The sequence below is a fragment of the Cygnus olor genome, chromosome 23 (genome assembly GCF_009769625.2).
Source record: "Cygnus olor isolate bCygOlo1 chromosome 23, bCygOlo1.pri.v2, whole genome shotgun sequence".
Taxonomy (NCBI): domain Eukaryota; kingdom Metazoa; phylum Chordata; class Aves; order Anseriformes; family Anatidae; genus Cygnus; species Cygnus olor.
This window is the reverse complement of record NC_049191.1, coordinates 4,300,955-4,324,293: the sequence shown is the minus strand read 5'-3', so window position 1 is coordinate 4,324,293 and position 23,339 is coordinate 4,300,955. Positions and strand designations below refer to the sequence as shown.

The 23,339-nt window shown below is 66.1% G+C and overlaps 1 protein-coding gene and 1 long non-coding RNA gene across 11 annotated transcripts in view; one reads left to right on the top strand and one right to left on the bottom strand.

The window, feature by feature from the left end:
- Positions 1-12,092, top strand: part of AHDC1 (AT-hook DNA binding motif containing 1) — a 51,852-nt gene extending 39,760 nt beyond the window's left edge. For 5 of the 10 annotated variants that reach the window (XM_040534804.1, XM_040534805.1, XM_040534798.1 and 2 more), the window contains 5 exons: positions 2,573-2,741; positions 4,301-4,341; positions 4,537-9,591; positions 9,713-10,380; positions 11,502-12,092. In XM_040534804.1, coding sequence (XP_040390738.1) covers positions 4,614-9,548 — 4,935 coding nt within the window. In that variant the 5' untranslated portion in view covers positions 2,573-2,741; positions 4,301-4,341; positions 4,537-4,613 and the 3' untranslated portion in view covers positions 9,549-9,591; positions 9,713-10,380; positions 11,502-12,092. Of the gene's footprint in view, positions 1-1,058; positions 1,378-1,580; positions 2,011-2,572; positions 2,742-4,084; positions 4,198-4,300; positions 4,342-4,536; positions 9,592-9,712; positions 10,381-11,501 lie in introns of those variants that run through there. The other 5 variants (XM_040534803.1, XM_040534802.1, XM_040534801.1 and 2 more) reach the window with 5 other exon arrangements.
- Positions 12,093-12,771: 679 nt separating this feature from the next.
- On the bottom strand, positions 12,772-13,570 carry LOC121058808. Its single transcript, XR_005814361.1, has 3 exons — positions 13,511-13,570; positions 13,258-13,333; positions 12,772-13,040 (listed from the first exon to the last, which is right to left on the bottom strand). It is a non-coding gene; the product is annotated as an uncharacterized LOC121058808 (long non-coding RNA).
- Between the last annotated feature and the right edge of the window lie 9,769 nt (positions 13,571-23,339).

The window sequence follows — 23,339 nt, the reverse complement described above, 5'->3', positions numbered from 1 at the left end:
CCACAATTTGGGGGGGGGGGGGCACATCCACAGTGCCCCAACTGTGCGTGTGTGCAAGGGAGATGGGTGCACACGCACCAGGGACGGACGTGGCAAGCCCCTGCCCGCAGCACACGCGTGATGGGGGCGCCCAAAACGGGGGATTTGGGGCCGTCACAACCCACCCCCGGTGCCCAGGGGGCCGGGCAGGCAGCGGGGCGATTGGGGGGGGGACCCCCTGCACCCCACGCCAGCGCCGCGGGCATCTCGGCGCGGGGTGGGCGGCGCGGGGCCGGCGTGTCCCCATCTGTGTGGCGGCTGGGTCCCCGCCGCCTGGCTGTCTCCCGGTGGCATCTCCGGCCCCACCCTGACGTCTGGGTGGCCTCGGAGCCGGGCACCAAACCACGTCCGTGTCTTGCGGGGCCGGCCCTCCGCCGCAAGCTGCCGCGACGCCGGTGCCAAGCGAGCCCTTCCGGGGAGGGGGCCGGGTGCCAGCAGCCCCAGGGAAGGGGGGGAAGGAGGTGGGGGGAAGGACGCAGCCCCCCCGTGCCCTCGCTGTGGCACCTCTCCCACCCCGCGGCACCGGGTGGCCCTGCCACCCAAGTGGGAGCCCCCCGGGAAGCCAGCCGGGGCCGGGGGGGGGAGGCCGTGCCGCCTGCCTCCAGCCTGCGCCGAGCCTGAAACCGTTAAACTAATTAAAGATTTGCAGCAGCAGGATTAAGCCCGGGCAGGGGAGGTGGCGAGCCCAGGTAGTCGATTAGTTCACCAGGCGAGGATATTGGATTTCTGCGAGGCGAGTCAGCAGTCTTCGGGGGCTGTTATCTTTGCGAGGCTCCAGGGGTCAGGAGGTGGGATGCAGAGGTGGCTGCAATCCCCCCCCCCCCGCCGCCCGCCTCGCCCGCCGCAGCGCCCGGCCTCGCCGCCTCTCCCCCGCCCGCCTCTCCCATCCATCTCTCCCTCTCGCTCGCTCCCTCCATCCCTCCTCTCTTGTGTGGTCTCGGCTGGTGTTTTGTAACCAGCAAGGAAAAAAAAAAAAAATGAAGGGAAAAAAAAAAAAAAAGAAGGAAAACGGCCCTACCCCTGGCTAGCAACCCAGGAATGGCGAAGTCCAGAGCGCCTAATGCGAAACATGTGGCAGCTGCCTGGGGCTGAGCAGAGGAGGTGAAAGTGAGCACGGCGGCGCGGCGAGCATCCCGGCGCGTCCGGCTCCCTCGCCCCCAAATGGTGGCGGGGGGCCGGTGGGTGCTGCCCAGCCCCGCGGCTGGGTGGGGGGCGCAGGTGGTCCTGGACAGAGGGAGGGAGGAGCGCCGGCACCACGCGGGGAGCGTCGCCCGCCTTGGCGCCGGCCGCGTGGCCCCGCCGAGCCGAGGGCAGGAGCCCGGCGCCGGGCGGCGTTCGGTAAGAGCCGGCTGCACCGGGCACGGCTAGGGGGGGGGTGGCGCGCACCCATGGGTGCACACAGCAGGGTGCCGCGCACACCGGTGGGGAGCCCCGGGCATCCTGCTGTGCCGGGGTTTGCGAGCTCGGAGGCGGCTCCGTGCACCCGTGGTGTGTACGAGGGGCACCCCACGGCCCCTCGGGGGCAGCCGGGGCGCAGAGGAGGGGACGCGGCCGTGCCCCGTCCTCCCCGGCGAGCCGTGCGCAGCGTGTGCGGCAGGGAGCGGGTCCCAGCGGCTGTTCTGGAAAGCCTCCTGTTTGCTTCCTTCCTGCCTGACTCCCCTCCAACAGCTCTCAGCTCCGGGCACATTAGCAGATTCATCAGAGACTCGACCGGTCTTTCTAGCACATATTTTCCTGCTCCACATTGCCCTTGGTGTAACTCTACACCGTGCAGGCAACACAGCCGCGTTTCTCCGCTGGGCTGCGGGAGAGGTGCCTGCGCCTCCGTGCCAGCGCTGCGCCCAAAGGATCGCGGGGAGACGGGGAGGGGGCTGAGGACGGCCTGACAGGTTTGAATTCTCCTTCCCTGCCTTGTTGATAAGTTGTCACGCTAATCCAGACACCGGGAACAGCCTGGATCACGCCGAGCGGGTGTGTGTGGCTGGGTGTGTGTGTGTGTGTGTGTGTGTGTGTGTGTGCTGGGGGAGGGAGAGAACAGGCAGAGATTCACACGCGGCTGGGGGGGGAAATGCAGCCAGACACAGGCACAGCCGGACCTCGCCGGGCTGAGGGGGGGGCTCCGCCGCGCTCCCCCCGCGCCGGTGGGCACGGGCACACGGCCCCCAGGCGTGCTGGCATCGCGCGGGCACCGCCGGAGCAGGCAGCACGGAGCCACGCGCACACGCGTGTGCACACACATGCACATGTGTGGGAAACGTCGCGCCCTGGGAGGACGAACCCGAGGCTCAGCATGGAGCAGAGGGGCGCCCAGCCCCAAAACGCACCCCCTTGTGTCCCTGGGCACCCAGCGGCATGCCCCGTCTGCGTCCCCAAATGTCCCCGGGGGGACGCAAGCGTCGCGGTGCAGCCGGCGAGGCGTCGAACGCGGGGTGTGCGGCGTGCCCGGCCCCACAGCGGTGCGGGGCAGGGGGCCGGGGCATGGCGGGGGGACACCGGGCTGATGCACCGGGGGTCTCTGTGCTTGCTCGAGCAGATGGGAGCTCGGTCGCCTGCCAGCCCGGCGCACTGGAGAACGGTGCCAGCCCGCCAGCCGAGTGGTTCCCGCGCGCCCAGGGCTCCGGCCTCCGCCAGCCCAGCAGCGACGGCGACGGCCCCGACCGCAGCTTCAAAGTGAACCTGCACTGCAAGCACCCGCGGCCCAGGTACCCCGGGGGGGCCCTCGCCCCGGGAAGGGGAGCAGAGGGTGCACCGGGGGTGGGGGCGGGCGGCAAAGCTGGCTGCTTCTCTGCCTTGGCGCTGGGGGGAGGCTGCGGAGCATCCCTGGGGGCTGCACGGCTTGGCAGATGTCTTGGCTTAGCGGGGTGGGGGCAAAGAGGGGTGCGGGGTGCTGGTGCTGGGAGGGGGCTGTGCCATGGGTGCGTGGGTGTCAGCCCTGTGACGGGTGCTGGGCACCCCTTCCCGGCGTTGGGTGCCAACGCCACGCATCCCCGTGCGCACCCCGGGGCTGTCCCCGCAGTGCCACCCATTTGCAGCGAGGGGAAACTGAGGCAGGGGGCGATGCGGGGGCCCTGGGGCTGCTGCCACTGGGTGGTGTCACCTCGGGTGCTGCCCTGCTGCAGATCCCCGGGGGTGGCAGCTGTGCGTGGGGTGTCCCTGGGGGGCACAGGGAAGGAAGTGGGGCTGGGCGCAGGGCCGGGGGGCCGGGGGGGGCAGCACACAGACGGTACCCGGCATGGCTGGCCAAGGAGCCGAGGTCGCTTCCTCAGGCTGCCGACTCTCCACGAGCCGTGGCCACGGGTGGGCTGGGAGATGGGGTGACAGCCCCCCGGATTTTGGGGTGTCCCCGGTGCCTCAGCCCCCTCGTGCCACCCTGGAGACGTGGCTCAGTGCGCCCCCGTCCCGTGCCACATCCCCTCCACCGGGGTGGCACGGGGGGCACCGCCACAGTCCCCCAGCTGCGTGCCCGCTGCTGTCCCGGGAAGCCCCCCACGCGTGCCCGTGGGCTGGGGCCACCCCCACCACCTGGACCCCCACATCCCTCGTGCCTGGCACGGGTAGGGGGGCGCACAGCACCCCTCCCCTCCCACCCACCCCCGAACAAAGAACTTTGCCCCGAGCCCCCCCCCCCGGCCCCTGTCCATCCCGCTGCCGTCCCCCAGCCGAGCCGGGCCGGGCCGGGCCGGGCCGGGGGGGGGCACGGCGGGGCCGGGGCGGGGACCGGGTGGCCGGGAGCGGGGCGGGCGGCTCGGCGGGCGGGCAGCGCGGCTCGCCGGGGACACCTAGCGGCAACGCGGCCGCAGGGCCCCCACCGCGCCCGGTTCCCCCGGCCCGGCACCCCGGGGCACGCCGCGAGGGGACGAGGCTGGAGCCCCAGGGGGGAGACGGTCGGGGCGGGGAGGTGGTGGCGGGGACGGGGTGGGAGGTACGGGGTGGGGTGGGGGGTGGGGGGTGGGGGGATGTGGGGGGTGTTAACCCGAGCATCCCTGGACCCGCGTCCCCTCCGGCTCCGTGGAGGGGCTGGTCAACCTGTCCCCTCTGTCCCCAGATCGGAGGCAGCCTCCCCCTGCCCCGCTCGCAGCCCCGACGCCAGGGTGATGGGCACAGGCTGCCCTCTCGGCTGCGCCAGCTTGGGAGCACCCCAGGGAGGACCAGCCCCTGGTATGTCCCTTGCAGGGACCTGGCGCTGCGAACCCCGGGGCACGGGGGGGCAACCCGGGGACCCCCGACTCGGGGCTAACCCTCCGCCCCGCTTCCTTTGCAGAGAGCTCAAGTGCAACAGCAGGAGCAGCAGCAAAGCCGAGGGTAAGTCACCGCTGCGCCGGGCAAGGGAGGAGGCTGGGGAGCGCGGCCTGATCCCCGCTGGCGATGGGGCCAGGGTGAGCGGGGGGCCGAATCCGGGCACCCCGCTCTCCCTCAGCAGGGAGGGAGCGGGCGCAGCCGGCTGCTTTGGCCGGTGGCGCCCTGGGGTCCTCACTGTCCCCTCTCTGCCCCGTCCAGGTCCCTGTCTCACCATCCCCGACCCCCATGTCAGCAACTGCTCGGCCAAGCGGCACGCGGGGGAGGAGGAGTTCAGGATGCGCGTGAAGCCCCCGGGCCCAGTGGTAACGACCAGCGTTGTGCGCGGCTCGCCCGACTACGTCCGAGAGCCCAAGTTCTACCCGCCGGGGCACCCAGCGCAGCGGCCCCCGGCCTGCCCGGCGGAGAAGGCCTTATCCTGCAGCGTGCTGAGCTTCCCTGAGGGCTCGTGCCCCGCGCTCGGCCGGGAGCACCAGGCAGGCTCGCTGCTGCACGGCGACCCGGCCGACCGGTGCCAGAGCGTGCACGGCGGCACCAAGGCGGCCGAGGACTTGCTGGGCTGCGCCGGCGAGCCCCGGATCCTGGGGGGCAGCGCGGAGGAAGCAGCCGCCCGCGACCGGGCGCCCAAGACCTTCCCCAACGCGACGCTGGCCTCGGGCCGCTGCAACGTCGACAGCATCGTCGCCCTGCTCCGGAGCAAGTGCGGCAACGGGCACATCAACCTCCACCCCGTGGTGCAGCTCATCGACATCATGAAGGACCTCAACCGCCTCTCCGAGGACCTCAAGAGCAGCGGGGTGCACCTGGACTGCGGCAGCCTCCGTGGCGGCGGCGGCGGCGGCCATGAGGACGGCCGCCTCCTGCCCGCCGACCGCGACCTCCAGTACAGCTTCTTTTCCTCGCCCTCCCTGGCCAACAGCATCCGCAGCCCCGAGGAGCGCGGGGTGCTCTGCAAAGCGGAGCCGCCGCGGCACCCCCGGCCCCCGGCCCGTGACGGGGAGGCCGAGGGCGGGGGGGGGAGCGCCCCGCAGCCTCCTCCAGCCTCCAAAGCGCCCGCGGAGGAAGCCGGTTGCTCCCAGCCCGACGCCAGTGACTACTCGGACCTGGCTGAGGCGGACATCCTGAACGAACTGGCCTCCCTGGCGTGCCCGGGGACGCAGCTGCTGGAGTCGCAGTCGATGGAGGCACAGCCCCAGTTGCTCCCGGCCCAAGAGCTGGACTCCCAGTCCCGGCTGCTGGATTCCCAGTCCCTGGAGTCGCAGCCCCAGCTGCTCGATTCGCAGAGCTTGGAGCCGCTGCCGGAGTCGCTGGAGCTACAGAACCTGGAGCCGCTGGGGCTGCAGTCGCTGGAGCCGCTCTCCGAGTCGCTGGAGCTGCAGTCGCTGGAGCCGCTCTCCGAATCGCTGGAGCTGCAGTCGCTGGAGCCGTTGGCGGAGCCGCTGGGGCTGCAGACGCTGGAGCCACTGCCCGGAGCCTTGGAACCGCAGCTCCTGGAGGCACGGGCCCCGCTGCTGGCAACCGAGCCCTCGCTGCTGGAGGCGCAGACGCTGGGGCCCGTGCCGGAGCTGCTGGAGGCGCAGGCGGGCACTGGGGACCCGCTGCGGCCCCACGGCCTGCAGCCCCGCCTGGGGGGGTGTCCCCTGAGCGGCGTGGTGAAACGCGGCCCCTGCGGGGGCCGGGGGGCCGGGAGGTGCGGCGAGGACCACCGCAAGTACGCGCTGCGCCGGACTGACAAGCCAAAGATGCTGTGCCGCAGGAGGAGGGCAGGGCGAGGACGCCGGGCAGACGTCGCCCCTGAGAGCCGTGTCCTGCCCCTCGCCCTGCCCGCCGAGGTGCCCCCAGGGCCCGAGGAGCCCAGCACCCCGCTGCTGACCCCCCCGCCACCCCCTGAAGCCCTGGACCCCGACGAGGTGCCCAAGGCCCCCGCCATGGCGGGGAAGAAGAGCAAGTGCCGCGGGGTGCGGAAGATGGTGGTAAAGATGGCCAAGATCCCCGTGTCGCTGGGGAGGAGGAACAAAACCACCTACAAGGTGTCGTCACTCAGCAGCAACCTGAACCTGGAGGGCAAGGAGCTGGCAGCCAGCAGCTCCATGGAGCCCACGCCGCTGCTCAAGATGAAGAACAACGGGCGCAACGTGGTGGTGGTCTTCCCCCCCGGCGAGATGCCCATCATCCTGAAGCGCAAGCGGGGCAGGCCCCCCAAGAACCTGCTGCTGGGCCAGGCCAAACCCAAGGAGCCCGCCCCGGAGGTGAAGAAGAGGAGGAGGAGGAAGCAGAAGCTGGCCTCGCCCCAGCCCTCCTACATCGCCGACACCAACGACAGCAAAGCTGACTACTCGGACGTGCTGGCCAAGTTGGCGTTCCTCAACCGGCAGAGCCAGTGCTCAGGGCGCTGCTCGCCGCCCCGCTGCTGGACGCCCAGTGAGCCCGAGTCCATCCACCAGGCACCCGACACCCAGAGCATCTCCCACTTCTTGCACCGCGTCCAGGGCTTCCGCCGGCGCGGCGGCAAGGTGGGCGGCTTCGGCGGGCGCGGCGGTGGGCACGCCGCCCGCGCCTCCCGCTGCTCCTTCAGCGACTTCTTCGAGGGCATCGGCAAGAAGAAGAAGGCCCCCGCCGCCGTGCACGCCGACCCCGTGCACCCGCGCAAGAGGGGCCGGCCGGAGCCCGACCCCGTGGGCAAGCCCAAGCGCAAGCGGCGGACCCGCAAGAATGGGGTGCTCTTCCCCGAGCAAAACCCCGGCCAGAGCTTCAGCGACAGTGCCTCCGAGTGGGCCGGGGAGAAGGGCAGCCCCTGGGCCCCCCACCACGGCCACGCCGCCGGCCAGGCCAGCCGCAACTGCAGCTACCAGGGGGCCGAGGCCAGGCCCTTCCACGCCGCGGCGCTGGAGTCGGGCTCCTCCGGCCGGGCCAGCTTCTACGCCGGCAGCGCAGCGTCCTCGCAGGCCGAGGTCAGCCAGGAGCGGCACAGCCTCTTCACGGGGTATTTCCGCTCCTTGCTGGACTCGGACGACTCCTCCGACCTGCTGGACTTCGCCCTCTCAGCCTCGCGCTCTGAGTCCCGTAAATCGGCGGCCGCCTACACGGCTCCCCCCAGTGCCCTGGCAGGCCAACGGGGGGGCCTGGCCGCCTACCCGGCCCGGGGGGGCAAAGTGGCGGCGTCAGCAGCAGCCCCCGGCGCTGAGGCTGCCTTCCACGCGGCCATGCAAGGCCGCCAGGCCTTCCCTCCCGGCCGCCCCGCAACCGGTTACGGGGTGGCCCAAGGAGCCTCGGAGTGCCGCGGCGCTGAGGCCTTCCCCAAGCTGGTGCCGCCCTCGGCCGTGTCGCGGTCGCCCACGGCACACCCGGCGGCCAGTGGCACCCCCGGCTACCCCCAGTACGGCGGCTACAGCACGGGGCAGAGTGTGGCACCCGCCAGCGTCTTCCCCCCAGGGAAGCAGTACCCGTCGGCGCAGGACTGCCCCACCAGCAAGGACTGCAGCTTCGCCTACGGCAGCGGCAGCAGCCTCCCGTCCTCCCCCAGCAGCGCCCACAGCGCCGGCTACGCGCAGCAGACGGCCGGCCCCAGCCTGCCGCTGGGCAAGGCCTCCTTCTTCAACAGCGCCGAGGGTGGCCAGTTCTCCAGCGCCGCGCACACCCCGCTGCGCTGTGACAGCCGGGCCAGCACCGTCTCGCCCGGAGGCTACATGGTGCCCAAAGGCTCGGCCTCCTTCCAGCCCTCGCCCGAGAACTGCCGGCAGTTCCCCAGCGCGTCCCAGTGGGCTTTCCGGCAGGGCTACGGCGGGTTGGACTGGAGCTCGGAGGCCTTCAGCCAGCTCTACAACCCAGGCTTCGAGTGCCACCTCAACGAGCCCAACGTCATCCTGGACATCTCCAACTACACCCCGCAGAAGGCCAAGCAGCAGACGGTCTCGGAGACCTTCTCCGAGTCCTCCTCCGACAGCACCCAGTTCAACCAGCCGGCCGGCTACCGGCGCGCCAACAGCGAGGCCTCATCCAGCGAGGGCCAGTCCAGCCTCTCCAGCCTGGAGAAGCTCATGATGGACTGGAACGAGGCGTCCTCAGCCCCCGGCTACAACTGGAACCAGAGCGTCCTCTTCCAGAGCAACTCCAAGCCCGGACGGGGCCGGCGGAAGAAGGTGGACATGTTCGACACGTCCCACCTGAACTTCTCCTCCTCGTCTTCCTCCTCCTCCGTGTACCCCTCCAAGAGGAACACGGGGCCCCGGCAGCCCCGGGGCTCCCGTGGGGCTTGCGCCTCCAAGAAGGAGCGGGGAACGGGCAAGGCCAAGTTCCCCACCAAGTCGCAGCCGGTGAACCCCCTCTTCCAAGAGAGCACGGACCTGGGCTTGGACTACTACAGCGGGGACAGCAGCATGTCCCCCCTGCCCTCCCAGTCCCGGGGCTTCGGGGTGGGCGAGCGGGACCCCTGTGACTACGCCGGGCCCTACTCCATGAACCCCTCCACCCCCTCGGACGGGACGTTCGTGCAGGGCTTTCAGAGCGACTCCCCCGGCCTGGGGCAGCCGGATTTGGAGAGCAAGCACTTCCCCGCCCTCCCTCACCAGCTGGCAGCCCCCGGCCAGCAGACTGTCTTCGAGGCCGGCCTGCAGAAAGCCTTCTCGCCCAACTGCTCGCCCACGCTGGCCTTCAAGGAGGACCTGCGGGCGGGCGACCTCCGCAAGCTGCCCGCCTGCGACTCGCTCAAACACAGCATGCAGGGGGGGGCCCTGCCGCACGCCCCGCACATGGCCTGCCGCGACCTCCCCATGCCTCAGCCACACTACGACTCCCCCAGCTGCAAAAATCCCCCCTACTGGTACTCGCCCAACGCCAGCACCCGCAGCCCCTCCTCGTACGACGGCAAGGCGGGGGCCGGCATGCTGGTGGACTTCATGGGCAGGACGGACCCCTCGTGTCTCAACCCCCACCTGAGCAGCCCGAGCGGCACCCACCCCCCCAAGGGCGAGAAGGAGCCCTTGGAGATGTCCCGGGCTCACCACCGAGGCCCCTACGCTTGCCCCCTGATCAATGACTTGAATATCTCCCCCGTACCGAGAGACTCTATGCTGCAGCTGCAGGACAACTACAGGTACCCCAGTTTTGCACCCCAAGGGCACCCCGTCATGGCCCCCACCCAGAAGAGCGGGTTTTTGGGGCCGATGGTAGAGCAACAGCACCCCGAGGACACTTTTACGGTCACCTCATTGTAGTGTCTGCTGACGTGCCAACCAGACAACGAGGTTTTGTTACAGGGTAGGTGCGGGACCCCCTCTCGGGACGGGGGTCAAGGGGGTGCTGAGCTGTTGGGGTGGGGGGGCACGGGGCGCCCGGGCCCTTCTCACCCCCCCGCCCTGCTGTTGTGTTTCTCTTGCAGAGGTAATTTAGCCAGCACTTTTTTTCTGGAACACTTTTCAAGTTCTGTATTTAACTGGGATTGGAACCGTTTGTTTGTTTTCTAAAAAAAAAAAAAAAAAGAAAAAAAAGAAAAAAAAAGGGAAAAAAGAAAAAAATGGAAAAAAAAAGTTAAAAAATAGGTGAAATGAAAGAGAAAAAAAATAACGGAAGAAGAGAAAAGGAAGAGAGAGAAAACCCCCCCGTTTTTTTCCCCCCTTCATACTAAAACCCGCTCCGTCTGAGAATGACCCGGCTCTGCTTTCCGGACTGCCGCCCCCACCTCCCGCCCTGCAGCAGGACAATCGGACGGACGGACGGACGGATGGACAGCACTGGCCCCCGCCAAGCCCTGGGCAGAGCCGGCGGGCAGGGTGGGCGGGCAGGGCTGGGCAAGAAGCGGCCACAGGACGTGGGGGTCAGCGGCCCTGAGCCCCCTCCCTGGTGCCGCGGGGACCCTCGGCCGCCCTCGGAGGGTCCGGTTTGTTTGTTGTGTTTTTTTTTTTTTTTTTTTTTCTGTTTTCCTCCCCGTTTGCTTGCTTGCTGGGGGTGTTTTTCTCGCCGGATGACGCCGATGGGTGTTTCGGAGAGCTGGCCACACGGAGACTTTGGCAGCTTCGCCGTGGGTCTCGGAGACGCAGCCGGTGCCCAGTAAGTGCCACGTGCGCTCCGCTGGTGCTTGTCCCCAGATGGCCACGGCACCGTTCGGGCTGCGAGCACCCATGGGTGCTGCCGGTGGTGTCCTGTGGCCGAGCACCAACCCAGAGACCTCGGCTGCCCCAGGGTCTGTGGGTGGCTGGAGCTCGGTGCTGGTGCTCGGTGCTGGTCCCCAGGGTGTGGGGTGCTGGAGGACAGGGTGAATGGGTGCTGGAGACGGGGGGGGTCAGGTGGGTGCTGGACCCAGTGAGCAGGACCCCAGACCCCTGGGTACATGGGTGCTGGGTGAGCAGGACCCCAGACCCTTGAGTACATGGGTGGCAAATGGGGGTGAGCAGGACCCCAGATCCTGGGTATGTGGGTGCTGGATGGGGGATTTGTGGGACCCCAGACCCGTGGGCAGGTGGGTGCCAGACCCCTTGGCATGGGGGTGCTCGATGGGGGGTTTGCAGGACCCTAAACCCATAGGCATGTGGGTGGCAAATGGGGGGGGTGTGGAGTACCCCCAAACCCCTGGGTATGTGGGTGCCAGATGGGGGATTTGTGGGACCCCAGACTCCTGGGTATGTGGGTGCCAAACAGGGGCATGTGGGACCCCAAACGGCTGGGCATGTGGGTGTCAGATTTGGAGTGTGCAGGACCTCAGGCCCCTGGGCAGCTGGTTGCCAGGTGGAGGGGGGAGGGGGTTACAGGATCCCAGACCCCTGGGCATGTGGGTGCCAGATTTGGGGCTTGCAGGACCCCAGACCCCTGGGCATGTGGGTGCCAGATTTGGGGCGTGCAGGACCCCAAACCCCTGGGCATGGGGGTGCTGGATATGGGTTTGTGGGACCCCAGACTCCTGGAAATGTGGGTGCCAGATTTGGGGCGTGCAGGACCCCAGACCCCTGGGCAGGTGGGTGCCGGACTCCTTGGCATGGGGGTGCCAGACGAGGGGGGTTGCAGGACCCCAGACCCCTGGGCATGGGGGTGCCAGATTTGGGATGTACAGGACCCCAGACCCCTGGGCCGCACGGGCACCACCCATTCGGGCACGGATCCATCCCTCCTGCGGGAAGTCGGGCGGGGGGGGCCGGGGGCGGCCGGACGCTCACCCCTGTCCGCTCTCCCCGCAGCCAGCCCAGCCAGCGGAGCCCCCGCGCCCTCGGCCCCCCGCGCCCACCCGACGGCCCCGGCCACCGGAGCAGAGAGGAGAGGAGGAGAGGAGAGGAGAGGAGAGGAGGGGGCCGCCGCCGGTGCCCCCCGGCCCTGCCGCCCCGCTTCGCCCCCCCCCCCCGGCCCCCGCCCCGGCCGTGGCGCCGGCGCCGCGCTCTCCTCCCGCCAGAAGCAGAGGGACTCTTTGGATTTTTATTTTTTATTTTATTAAGTTTCGTTTTCTGCACAAAAACCAGCAATTGTAAATACTTTTGAAGAAAAGGAGAAAAAAAAATGTTTAAGGAAAAAAAAAATTAAAAAAGACGAAAATTCACAAAAAAATAAAAATAAATAAAGGAGAGCCACACACCTGAGAGAGAATCAAAAAGTGACAGAGAATAAAAAAACTAAAGCGAAAGAGAGGCAAATATGCAGGAGAGAAGAGCAAAAACCCACCAGTATGCACTGAGAAAATTTATTTACAGATCGATCGACAAAAAAAAAAAAAAAAGTAACAATAACCTATTTATTGTATATAATGTTTTATTATAAATCGTGTCTTGTATATTGCATTCTGTACATCTGCTGTGGTTTTGTGGTGTGCAACTTCCGCATGGGTTCCTTGGGTTTCCGTTGCCTTTTTTTAATGATGATGATTTGAGTTTTATTTTTATTATTATTAATAAGGACGACGCGTTTTTTTTTTTTTTTTTGGTTTTTTTTTTGGCAGTACACACCCAAAGATCCAAATTTGTATAAAAAACAAAACAAAAAAAAGGAGTTTAAAAAAAAGGAGTTTAAAAAAAAAAAAAAGGAGTTTAAAAAAAAAGGAGTTAAAAAAAAAGATTTAAAAAAAAAAAAAGAAAAGAAATCAATAACACACCCTCTTTGTGGGGAGGGGGAGCCGGGGGGGGGCACGGGGGGACCGCTCTCCTTCCCGCGGTGACGAGCTCAGGGTGTGCGTGTGTGCGTGGGTGCCGGGGGGGTTCGGCTCCTCTTTTTCTCCCCAACCTTTTCCCTCTGTCCCCCCCCCCCTTCATTTTGCTCCCCCCCCCCTTCATTTTGCTCCCCCCCCCCTCGTTTGCTCCCCCCCCCAGCCCAGGTTTGGCAACTTCTGTACGGCTTTGTGGATTGTGCAAAAAAAAATTAAAAAAAATTGACCTCCCCCTCCACCAAAATGAAAAACAGCGCAAAAGAAAAGGGCAAAATGCCCCCCCAAAAAAAAGAAAAAGGGGGGGATAAAAAAAAAAAAAAAAAAACTGGTCAAAATAGCAGCCCCCCCCCCTCCTCGTGTCACCCCCCCAAGCTGACCCACGCAGTGCTTGTGGCCGTGGCACCCCCCCCCGGAGAGCCCCCAGCCCCCACGCCCGGCCCCGCCGGCCCCCGCTCTTGCCCTCAACTGGTCTTTTTGTGTATTTAGGAAGGAATTTTTCATAGGCACTTTTTTTATATTAAAAGAAACCTATATATTGAGCGGTGCCGCTGCTGTCTTGCTTCTCTCGGGGGGCGGCACGGCCTCGCTGCGCCAAGGGGGGGGGATAAAAGGGGGACGTTGCCCCCCCCCCCAGGTTGGGGGGCTCAGCCCCAGCATGGCTATGGGGGGGGGGGGGGAAAGCAGCGAGCAGGATGAGGCCCACAGTGGGATCCCTCCGTGGGGGTCCCCCAGTGGCACCAGTGGGCACCCGCTGCCCTCGCCGCGCGCTACTGGGAACGATGGGTGCCCCCACACACACACACCCATCAGCACCCATGGGTGCCACCCCCGGTGGGTGACGGAGGAGGCAGCGGCTTGGGGCTGCGGGCAGGTTAAGGGCTGGGCAAAGCGCCAAAAGGGATAAAAAACGATTAAAAATTAAAAAAATAATAATAAATTAAATTAAAAAAAAAAAAAAAAAGGAAAAAAAAAACACAACTTCCAGGAATGGGCAGCTCAGCCCTGCAGCATCCTTTGGGGAGGGGGGGGGGGATTTGAGGGGGGGGCAGCAGCCACCTGTGGGTGGGAGAGGTTAGCAATCCCGGCGGGGTCACGGCTGCTGCAGCGAAGTGCTCGTGCAGCACTGGGGGGGCCGGGGGGGGGGAAGAAAGAGGTTGCTATGGAGAACAACACACGGTGCATACTGATGGCCGGGGGTGCGGGGGGAGCGAGGCTGCCAGCGCCACGCCGCCGGGCAACGAGGATGGCTGTGCGGGAGAGGGGGGGGGCTAAAGGAGGGGGGCAATATGTTTTGGGGAGCCGTGAGCCGTGACCTAGTGAGCGTGGTGCTATGCAGCCCCCCCCCAAAAAAAAAAAAAAAAAGAATAAAATTGTTATGGGGTTGGGAGGATGTAGCCAGGTCCCCGCACCCCCTTATAGGGCCAGGGTGCTTGGAGGGAGAGGAGAGGGGGGTTGCCAGCCCCAGCCCCCCCAGGTGCGGGTGGTTTGGGGTTTGGAGGAGGCTGTATTTCCACGGGGCAGGGGCCAAAGGGAGGGGGACACGGCTCCCTTGCGGTCCCCTCCAGCACCCTGGGAGCCCCCCCAGGGTCCTTGGGGTAAAGCGGGGGGAGAGATGAGGGTGGGGGTGGGGGGGGCTCTGCTGGCGCCTGCGATGCTGCAGCATCGCCATCCCCATCCCTGGGGACCCGCCACGCTCACTGCCTGCACCCCAGCGCTGGGTGCACCCCTGATGTCCCCCCGGTATCACCCAGCACCAGGAGAGCCATCAGGGTCCCCCCCACCCTCCCCAGAGGCCGCATGCCCTTGGGGATGTCGGTGGGGGGCACCCACCCTTGGCACCCCCCACCCCACAGCACCGGGAGGCTGCTGGTGGGGCAGGGACGGGGGCTGGAGCCCCCTCACCCACAGCCCTTGCACACGCAGCACCCATGGGAGAGGGACAACCCCACCCCAGGACACCCCAAAACTGTGCTCAGCCTCCCCCAAATCTCCCTGCCTGCAACGGGGCTCAATGGGGAAACTGAGGCAGGCGAGGGGGGGGGGTGTGCCATGGGTGCCCTGCACCCTGCACCCACGGGACCAGTGCCGAACGCTTCTGCATCGACCCCAGGCGAACACCTTGCCCTCCCTGTGAGCCGTTTCCCCGCCATTTTGCCTCTTTTTGGTTAGCGGAAAGCAGCGGCGAGGGACGGGGCTTGGGGGGGGGGGGGGGGGGATGAGTTTTATATTTTATAGTGTGAGTTTTACATTTTATTTTTAAAAATAAATTAAATGAAATCCATCGAGCGGGCTCTGCGGCTGAGGGGCCCGGTGATCGGGCTGATTTCTGGGGGTTTATCAGCACGGCCCAGCGGCTCTACCGCCGTGCCAGGCTCTTGGCTGGGTCTTGCCAGCAGAGGCTGCTTGGGGGGGGGAAAAAAAAAGGACAAAATGCCTTCGAAATTTGGAGGGGAAACGCTCGCTTTGCCCTTTCTTTATTTGCGCAGCGCGTGCTCGTTGAAGTTTGGGGGGGAACCGCTTGCAGGGGGTACAGCGCCAGGATTTAGGAGCTTTTCCCCCAAACTTGGCAGCCTTGGGTGCTGTGCGCGGTGCTGTGCAATGCACCGAGCCTGCAGGAGGAGCAGGCGGAGGAAAGCCCCGGCTGTGCCTGGTCGGGGCCAACAGGGCCATTTTTTAATTAAGCAGCCCAAACGTCGCAGCTCTGCTCGGAGGCGGCTCGCTGCCATTTCGACTTCTCCCATTCCCTCGGAAACAAAGCAGGAATTTGCCTCCCCTCCCTGCCCTCCCCTCCCACCTCCCAGCGTGGGGACGGAGCCCGGGGTGGGGGGGGGGGACGACAAGGCCATGGAAATGCCCCTTTTCCAAGGGGATCGAGGAGTGGGGCGGAGGACGGGGCGCGTGGCTGCACACCTGGCATGGGGCGGCACACGGGACCCCCGTACCCACACTGCCTGGGGGGGGACCCTCCATGCGCCCCCCCCGGTGCCAGCTGAAGCCCATCACCGGGCTTTCCATCGCCACTGGGACATCTGGTGCCAGGCGTGCCACCGCAGGTCGCCCTCGCCCTGCTTCGCCCCACGAGCGATTTCGGGGCCGCGGCAGGGCCCAGCCTTGGCACCGCACGGGCCGGGGGCCGGCGGCGCTGTCTGGAGCTGCCCAGGAGATTTGGACACCACCCCCCCACCACCACCACCACCACCCTTCTCCTTCAAATTAATGGCTGTGCCGCGAAGAAAATTGAAGCCATTATTCTTAGCTCGCATCCTTTATACCCACGAACTTCAACCACTTGACATGCTAATCACAAGCTAACGAGGAAGGGAGGCGATTTCCCACGTCAGACCTGCAATCCAGTGCATCTGGCAGCCCCTGCCCGCCGCCAGCGCCCCTCCGAAGCCCCCCCTGGCTGCTGGCAGCCCCGCCGGCCGAGCTGTCCCCGTCCCCTGCTCCGGGACAGCCCTGGGACAGCCTTGGGAAGGGGGCTGCGGGCAGGGGACGGTGGCGGTGGCGGTGGCCCCGGGACGTCCCCAGCGCGGGGAGGGCCCCCTGTGCAGCGGCGGGGGCGGCGCGGAGCCCAGCTGCAGCACCAGACCACCCCTGCTTTTCCCAGAGGAAGGGCCAGGCCCTTGGAAGCTATTTCCACCACCCCCCTGCCGGGTCCCCCCCCCTCCTTCTCCTTCCGCTCCTCCGGCAGCAGCTCGGGCTCCCCAGCACCCAGCGGGATGGCGAACCCGCTTCTGCCCGAGCCCAGCGCCCGCAGCCCCGTTTCGGGGTCCTGCTGAGCCCCAACACGCTCGCTGCGCCCACCCAGCCCAAGCCCTGCCCGTCCCCAGCCACCCCGGCTGGATTCGGCCCAGCCGCCGGCCGGGCAGAAAGCTCTGGAGTCCATTAACATTCCCCCGAGCCATCTAATCCCCTCTCTGCCCTGGCTCTGGCTTTTACTTTGTTTTAATCAAGCCCAGCCTGGCGCCTTTTAAATAACCGGGGCGGACGGCACCCTGCTCTGCGCCAACCCACGGGTGCTGCTGGCTGCGGGGCCACCTCTGCCACGGGTCCCAGTGCGTGCTCGTGTCCCCTGGTGCATGCTTGTGTCCCCCCAGTGTCTGCCAGTGTCCCCCAGTGCGTGCCCATTTACCCCGGTGCATGCCCATGTACCCCGGTGCATGCCCATGTCCCCAGCGTGTGCCACTGTCCCCAGTGTGTGCCTTTGTCCCCAGTATGTGCCCATGTCCCCCAGTGCATGCCCGTGTCCCCCAGCATGCGCCCTTGTGCCAGTGTCCCCATTGTGTGCCCATGTCCCCCAGTGTGTGCCCATGTCCCCAGCGCACTCTCATGGTTCCCATGTGTGCCAACGTCCCTCAGCATGTGCCAGTGTCCCCTAGCGTGTGCCCGTGTCCCCAGTACATGCCTGAGTCCCCTGGTGCACGCTTTCATCCCCCGGTGTGTGCCAGTGTCCCCAGTGCGTGCCCATGTCCCCCCATGTGTGCCCATGGCTCCAGTGCAATGCTGATGGCCCCCATTATGTGCCAGTGTCCCCAGTATACCCATGTCCCCCAGCGTGTGCCAGTGCCCCCCAGTGCGTGCCCATGTCCCTGGTGTGTGCCCATGTCCCCCATGCGTGCCCATGTCCCCCATGTATACCCATGTCGCCCAGTGTGTGTCAGTGTCCCCATTGTGCCCCCATGGCCCTCATTTGTGCCCACAGCCCCCAGTGTGTGCTCGTAGCCCCCACCCAGTGTATGCTCGTGTCCCCAGCATGTGCCCATAGCCCCCAGCGTGTGTCCAGAGCCCCCGCTCAGCGCGTGCCCATGTCCCCTAGTGCACGCCCATGTCTCCCATGTGTGCCCATAACCCACGTGTACCCATAGCCCTCACCCCGTGTGTGCCCGTAGCCCCCAGCGTGTGCCCAAAGCCCCCAGCATGTGCCCATGTCCCCAGTGTGTGCCGGTAACCCCCACCCAGTGTGTGCCCCTGTCCCCAGCGCGTGCTGGCGCTGGAGCTGCCCCCAGCCTTGGGGGGGGGGGCCGCGGGCGGCCGTGGCAGCCGGGGGCAGAGCGCTCGCAGAGGTCTCCACTCTCTGGTAATTTTAAAAGCCGTTTTGGAGCCAGAGGAGCTGAGATCAGCAGAGCAGGGGCCAGGAAAGTGAGGGAATAAAAGCGAGGGCTGTTGCGGGCTGTTAGCAATATCTGCTGGCTGGCGGGGCTGGCGGAGCTGGGGGGGGGGGGGCTGGCACAGGGGGGGGGGCTGCGCACCCGCCCCAGGGGGAGGCTCCCCGTTACGGGGACGGGGTTTGGCAGCCGGGGTTCTTCCCTGGCACCCAGTGACCGGGGGGGACAAAAAGGGGGGGGCTCCACGCCAGGGATCCCACATCTTGCACAGAGGGGCCCCGGTGAGGGGGAGAGGGGAATCGCCCAGTGCCAGAGCTCCACTGGGGCACAGCGGGGGGAGCCTCATGGGGTGGGGGCACTCAGGGCATGTCCCTGACCCCTGAGGAACATGGGGGTGCAAGGGGACGGCACCCCGAAAGTGCTCAAGCTCCAGGGGGGTTCTGCAAGGGACACAAGAGGCCGCCAGGAGGCCTTTTAGGCTCGGTGGGACTATGGGGTGGGGAGGGGGCAGCTGCGCCCTATAAAGGCTGAGCGAGCTCCACTGGGGGCTGGAGCTGCTTGGTTGTGGTGGGGACCTTGGCTGTGCCCTGCAGGAGGAATGAGGTCAGGATCGTGTCCCTTGGGGCTGGCAATGGGTCAGGGTCTGGTTTGGGGGTGCTGGGGTGGGAGCCCGGGGGCACCGTGCGGGTTTTTGGGGGTATGGCGCCAGCCCCGGTGTTTGTTTTTCCGAGGGCCCAAATTGTGCGAGTTATCAGCGGTGGCAGAAGCGCCGCGCTTCCTGTCTCGGTGTGCACGCCGGCTCCTCGGGGAGGGATTAAGGGGATTATATTATTATTTGTTATCACTGAGGGGGGAGAAAAAAAGAAGAAACCTCCATTGCTGGGAACTCTGCCTAATCGGGGCAGAGATTAGCTCCCTCCCTGGGCCTCCGCCCGGCCGGGCTGTGGCCACAGACAGTGCCCGTGGGCACCGGGACCACAGTGACCCTGTGCAGGGTGGGGGTCTGGGGGGGACCACCCTGCACCAGCCCTGCGGCTGTTGCATCCCTCCTGGCAGGGTGACACGGGGCCACCGGGGTCCCTGGGGAGCTGCTTTGCCTGCAGCCACGCGTGGGAGAGGATTTGGGAGGCAGTGGTCACCGTGCAGATCTTCCAGCCCCGGTGGGGAGCAGCGCCTTGTCCCTGCACGTGGTGGCACCTTGTCCCTGGGCACCACCAGCGTAAGGTGAGGCAGGGAGAAACATTCCCAACTTGGCAGCGTGGGCAGGGGGTTTCTGCCTTCCCAAATGCTGAACCCACATAAACCGGCCAGCTTGGGGTGCCCAGCCTCCCCGCAGGATGTGTGCCCGACACCGGTCCCCTTCATCTCACAGAGGGCGCAGGGTGAGGAATGCAGCCCCAGGGGGAGGCGAGGCCCGGCAGGCGGGTGAATGGCTGGGTGCCGCAGGCTGGGACGTGCCGCCCGCCCTTCCTCGCCCCGTGTCGGCCGCCCTCTTCCTCGCCCTGGAGCCCTGCGGTGAGCAGTGCCCCGCTGCCAGCTCAGCCCTGCCTGCCTCTGACTCACAGGGAGCCGCCCCGACGGGGCTGCAGGGCGGGCAGGGTGCCGCCATGTGCCATGGGTGTCCCCGTCTCATGGTCCCCTTGATGTGTCCCAGCCCATCCTCATCCTCCTGGGGATGAAGGCTGGGCTGTACCACGGTGTTTTGGGGACACGAGGGAGCCTGCAGGGCAGCGAGGGCTCTGGATGGGGACCAGGAGGGTGACAGTGCTCCAGCTGAGCTGCGCACCCAGCTTTGTGTGGGTGGCGTACCCCATCCCATCCTCCCCTCTGTGCGCTGCCCCCTGCCCATCCCCATCCCCGTAGGGCTGCAGGCATCCTTTTGGGGAGGCAGAAACCCCGCCAGCCCTCGGGGCACGGGGCACCCCCGGGCAGCACCGCGGCCAGGAGCGCTCTGTGCGCTGGCGCAGAGGTCTCGGGAGATGGGGCTGGCTTTTCCTTCCTCTCCACAGCTCTTCCTGCAGGGCTGGGAGTCCCCCAAGGCCAGCCTTGCTCATTATATTGCAGCTCACCTATTCCTGCCCAGCACAAACAAGCGCACATCTCTATTTATTTATTTACTTATTTCCCTCTTTCCAAACCCCCCGGTTTTGAGCAACCGGAGGCTGATCCAGGCTCAAACGTGGGGTGCAGGCGTGGGGCAGCCCCTCACCAATTTCACCTTGTCTGTAGCGGGGCTGAAACCATCGACACAGCCGCAGAAAGGCTGTCATTAGAGCTGCCTCCACGCACCCTTCCGCTGATGGACCACGCTATTTTCTTTAGTCTTTTATTTACACTTTATTGCTCTTGTTTTTGCACCGGCAAGCGCTGCTGGAGTGCACAGAAATCCTTCAGATCTCGGCTGGCAGCAGAGCTCTGCCTAATCATAGTCATTATCTGGAAGCAGGTAATGGGCATCTTTCCCATGTTAATTTGAAAACAGAACTGGCGAGCGCAGGACGCCGGGGACGGAGCAGGCTCCCAGGGGGTGCGTGGCCACCCCGCTCACCCCGAGGTTTGGGGTGGGGACGTGGGGGGCACAAACACGCCGGGCACGGCCACCGCCCTGGGCTTTGCGCAAAATAAATCCTCCTTGGGAAGAGCTGCGGGCACCGCAGCCGGTTCCTGGCCGGCATCCCACAGCTGGAGCCCATCGGTGCTGCCGCAGCAATAAAATCGCCAGGTCTTGTTTTCGCGGCGAGGATGATGCTGGCTCGCCCTCCTCCCGCGCCGCCTTCAGAACTTGCCCCCGGATCGGCCCAGCCTGGCTCGGTCCTTCGTTAACAAGGACTCATCCCTTTTATCCCCGGCTGCGGGAGGGGATGGGGATGGAGGGGAGCGGGGAGGATGTCTCCCGTGGGCGAGCCTCCCCCTCGCCGGGGCCGGGAGGGGAAGGCTGGGTGGCGTTGGAGTTTCGTTTGCTGAGATACCATTAACGAGTGAGCAAAGGTTGCGGAGTCTCCATGGAGACAAGACAGCAAGCGAGACGAGCGGGTGTGCAGCCGAGGTTAGAGCTGATTAGTAAATGTCAGCGGCGCAGCAACTGCCCGCTGCCGAGCTGGCCCGGGGCCCCGGTGGGCAGCGGGCACCCCGTGCGTCCGGTGTGTCCTGGGCACCAGGGGCACCCCAAGTGTCCTGTGTGTCCTGGGCACCATGGACGTCCTATGTGCCTTGCGTGTCCTGGGCACCAGGGGCACCCCGTGTGTCCCAAGTGTCCTGCACACCATGGACACCCCAAGTGTCCTGGGCACCAGGGGCACACCATGCGTCCCGCATGTCCTGGGCACCAGGGGCACTCCGTGTGTCCCGGACTCTAGGGGAGTCCCATGTGTACTGAGCACCTCATGTGTCCTGGAGACCAGGGGCACCCCACATGTCCTGGGCACCATGGGCACCCTGTGCATCTCATGTGTCCTGCACACCAGGGGCACCCCATATACCCCATGTATCCTGCGCACTACAGGCACTTGCTGCATCCTGCGTGCTCCATGCACCCCATGCCCCCTGGGCACCTCATGCCCCCTCCATGCCGAGTGCACCCTGTGCATCCCGTGCCCCCTGTGTGTCTCCCTCACGTCCCCCCCACCCTGTGCCCCCCTTGTATCCCCCAGGCCCTAGGAACCCCACGCACCCCGCGTGCCCCACGCAGCCCGGCTTGCCACCGCAGCCCAGGTTGATGCCGACTCATGGGAACCAGGGATCCAGGACCAGCCCCCAGCACGCTGCTGGGTGCCCGTTTCCAGAGCATCCTCACAGCTCTGGTGCTGACAGCCCTGGCTGCCTTCCCACGGGGAGCGGGGCTGCAGCTGGAGCCATTCTGCCTGCGCGCCAGCCGCCGTGCCGCGCTCCTCGGCCATTTTGTGAGGCACGGGGGCAGCGGGGAGGCAGAGCTGCCGGAGGCAAGGACAGCGCCGGGGGCAGCTGGCCAGGGACAGGCACCCGAGGCTCCCTGGCAAAGCCTGGGGGGGACTCGAGAGCTGCTTGGCCACCATCCCCCAGCACCTCCGGGCAAGGACACGGTCACGGCCTCGTGCGAGGCTGGGGCAGCACGCAGCGCGAGATAAGCTGTGATTTTGTCCCTCCCGTTGAGGATTTTTGCTCATCCCTGTCCTTGGGGTGTGGCGAGGAAGGATGAGGCTTGACCTGCTGGATTTTAGCGGGGAGCAGAGCCCAGGCTGAGCGGTGGGAGGGAGCTGGAGGGGGCAGCAGCGTGGGGCAGGGCCCTGCTAGGGTTAGGGGGGCTTGGATGCGGCCAGAGCCCACCCAGGAGAGAGGCAGGAGCAGCCCAGCTGTCTGTCCCCCAGCAAAGCATTTCCCTCCAGAAAAAGGCACCTGGCAGGCGAGAGCATCCCTCTCGCAGAGAAACAAGTGTCAGGGGGTGCTGCGGGGGGGCTGGATCCCGCAATTTAGCAGGTATTATTCGGCAGCTATAAACAGAGCCTCTCACACAGGCGGGGAGAGATAAAGGTTGCAGCGCAGCTACAGATTAGGTGGTTCCCTTGAGGCTGTGACACCTTGAGATAGAAGCAGATCTTCTTCAAGGCGACGGCTCGCTGGCAGCCTGGAAAACCTGGAGCCCGCGGCCTCCCGCAGCGCCTCGGCCCGTGGCCCCCGCCTCGCACCCACGGGTGGGTGCTGGCGGGTGGGGGGGCACGGCTGAGCACCACTACTTGGGATGCTGCGCATGGAGGGGCGGCGCAAAACGGGCGAGAAAAAGCCATTTCCACCATGATCACGCAGCCGTCTCGGCCAGGATGTGCCGAGGAGTGGTGGTGATGAGGCCCCAGCACCGCGGGTACCCGGGGTCTGGGTGCTCCCAGCGGGGGAGCCACAGGACTGCCGGGGATTTACTCGCTGCGGTTTGTTCCGAAGCACCCAACAGATGCCTCCAGCCTCTTTCGGCCGAAACGAGCCCGGCGCTGGTGGCAGTGATCAAGCAGGGGAGGGAAGATTTAATGCCCCAGGTGCGCAGGCAGAAGCGCTGCGGCAGCAGCACGCTGCTCGTTTTGTATCAGGTGTTTGCTCCCGCGGTTTGGGACAATGGGAATCTTTGTTCTCCCTCCTCCTGTCCCCCCTGAGGGTGTCTCCTCCAGGCAGAGGAGGATTACGGCTCTACAGCAACCTGCCCTGCCTCACAGCCCCACGCCGGGCTGTCCCTGCACACCCCTGGGGGGGACTGGGGAGGACACACCGAGGACGCTCAAGCTGGAGGCTGGAGGCAGCTTTTTGGAGCCTCCGCTGCCTCAGCCGGAGCCACGTATGGAAAATCCGAGCACAAACCTGCCTTTTGTGGGGCTGGTGCCTGCTGGAGGCTGCCCAATTCCCCACAAGCACACGCGGTGCCAGCCCCGTGGCTACCAGCGGGCTACCAGCTGCCTGCCGTGGAAGGGCCAGGCCTGGAGGGAGGCCTGCGGGGAGCTGCTGGCTGCGGCCCAGCTGGGTGCCCTGTCCCCGTGTCCCGCCCCATGACATGTCCCTGTCCCCTCCCTGTGTCCTGTGTCCCCCCTCATGCCCTGTGTCCCCCCTAGGTGTCAGGGGGCTGCAGGGTGTCCTTCTGGGCTTACACCAGCATCCCAGCTGGGTGCCCTGCTGCTGGGCACCCCCTGTGCCCTGTCCCTGTGTCCCCCCCATGCCTTGTCCCTGTCCCCTCCCATGCCATGTGTCCCCCCCTGTGCCCTGTGACCTCCGCCATGCCCTGTGTCCCCTCCTGTGCCCTGTCCCTACCCATGCCGTGTACC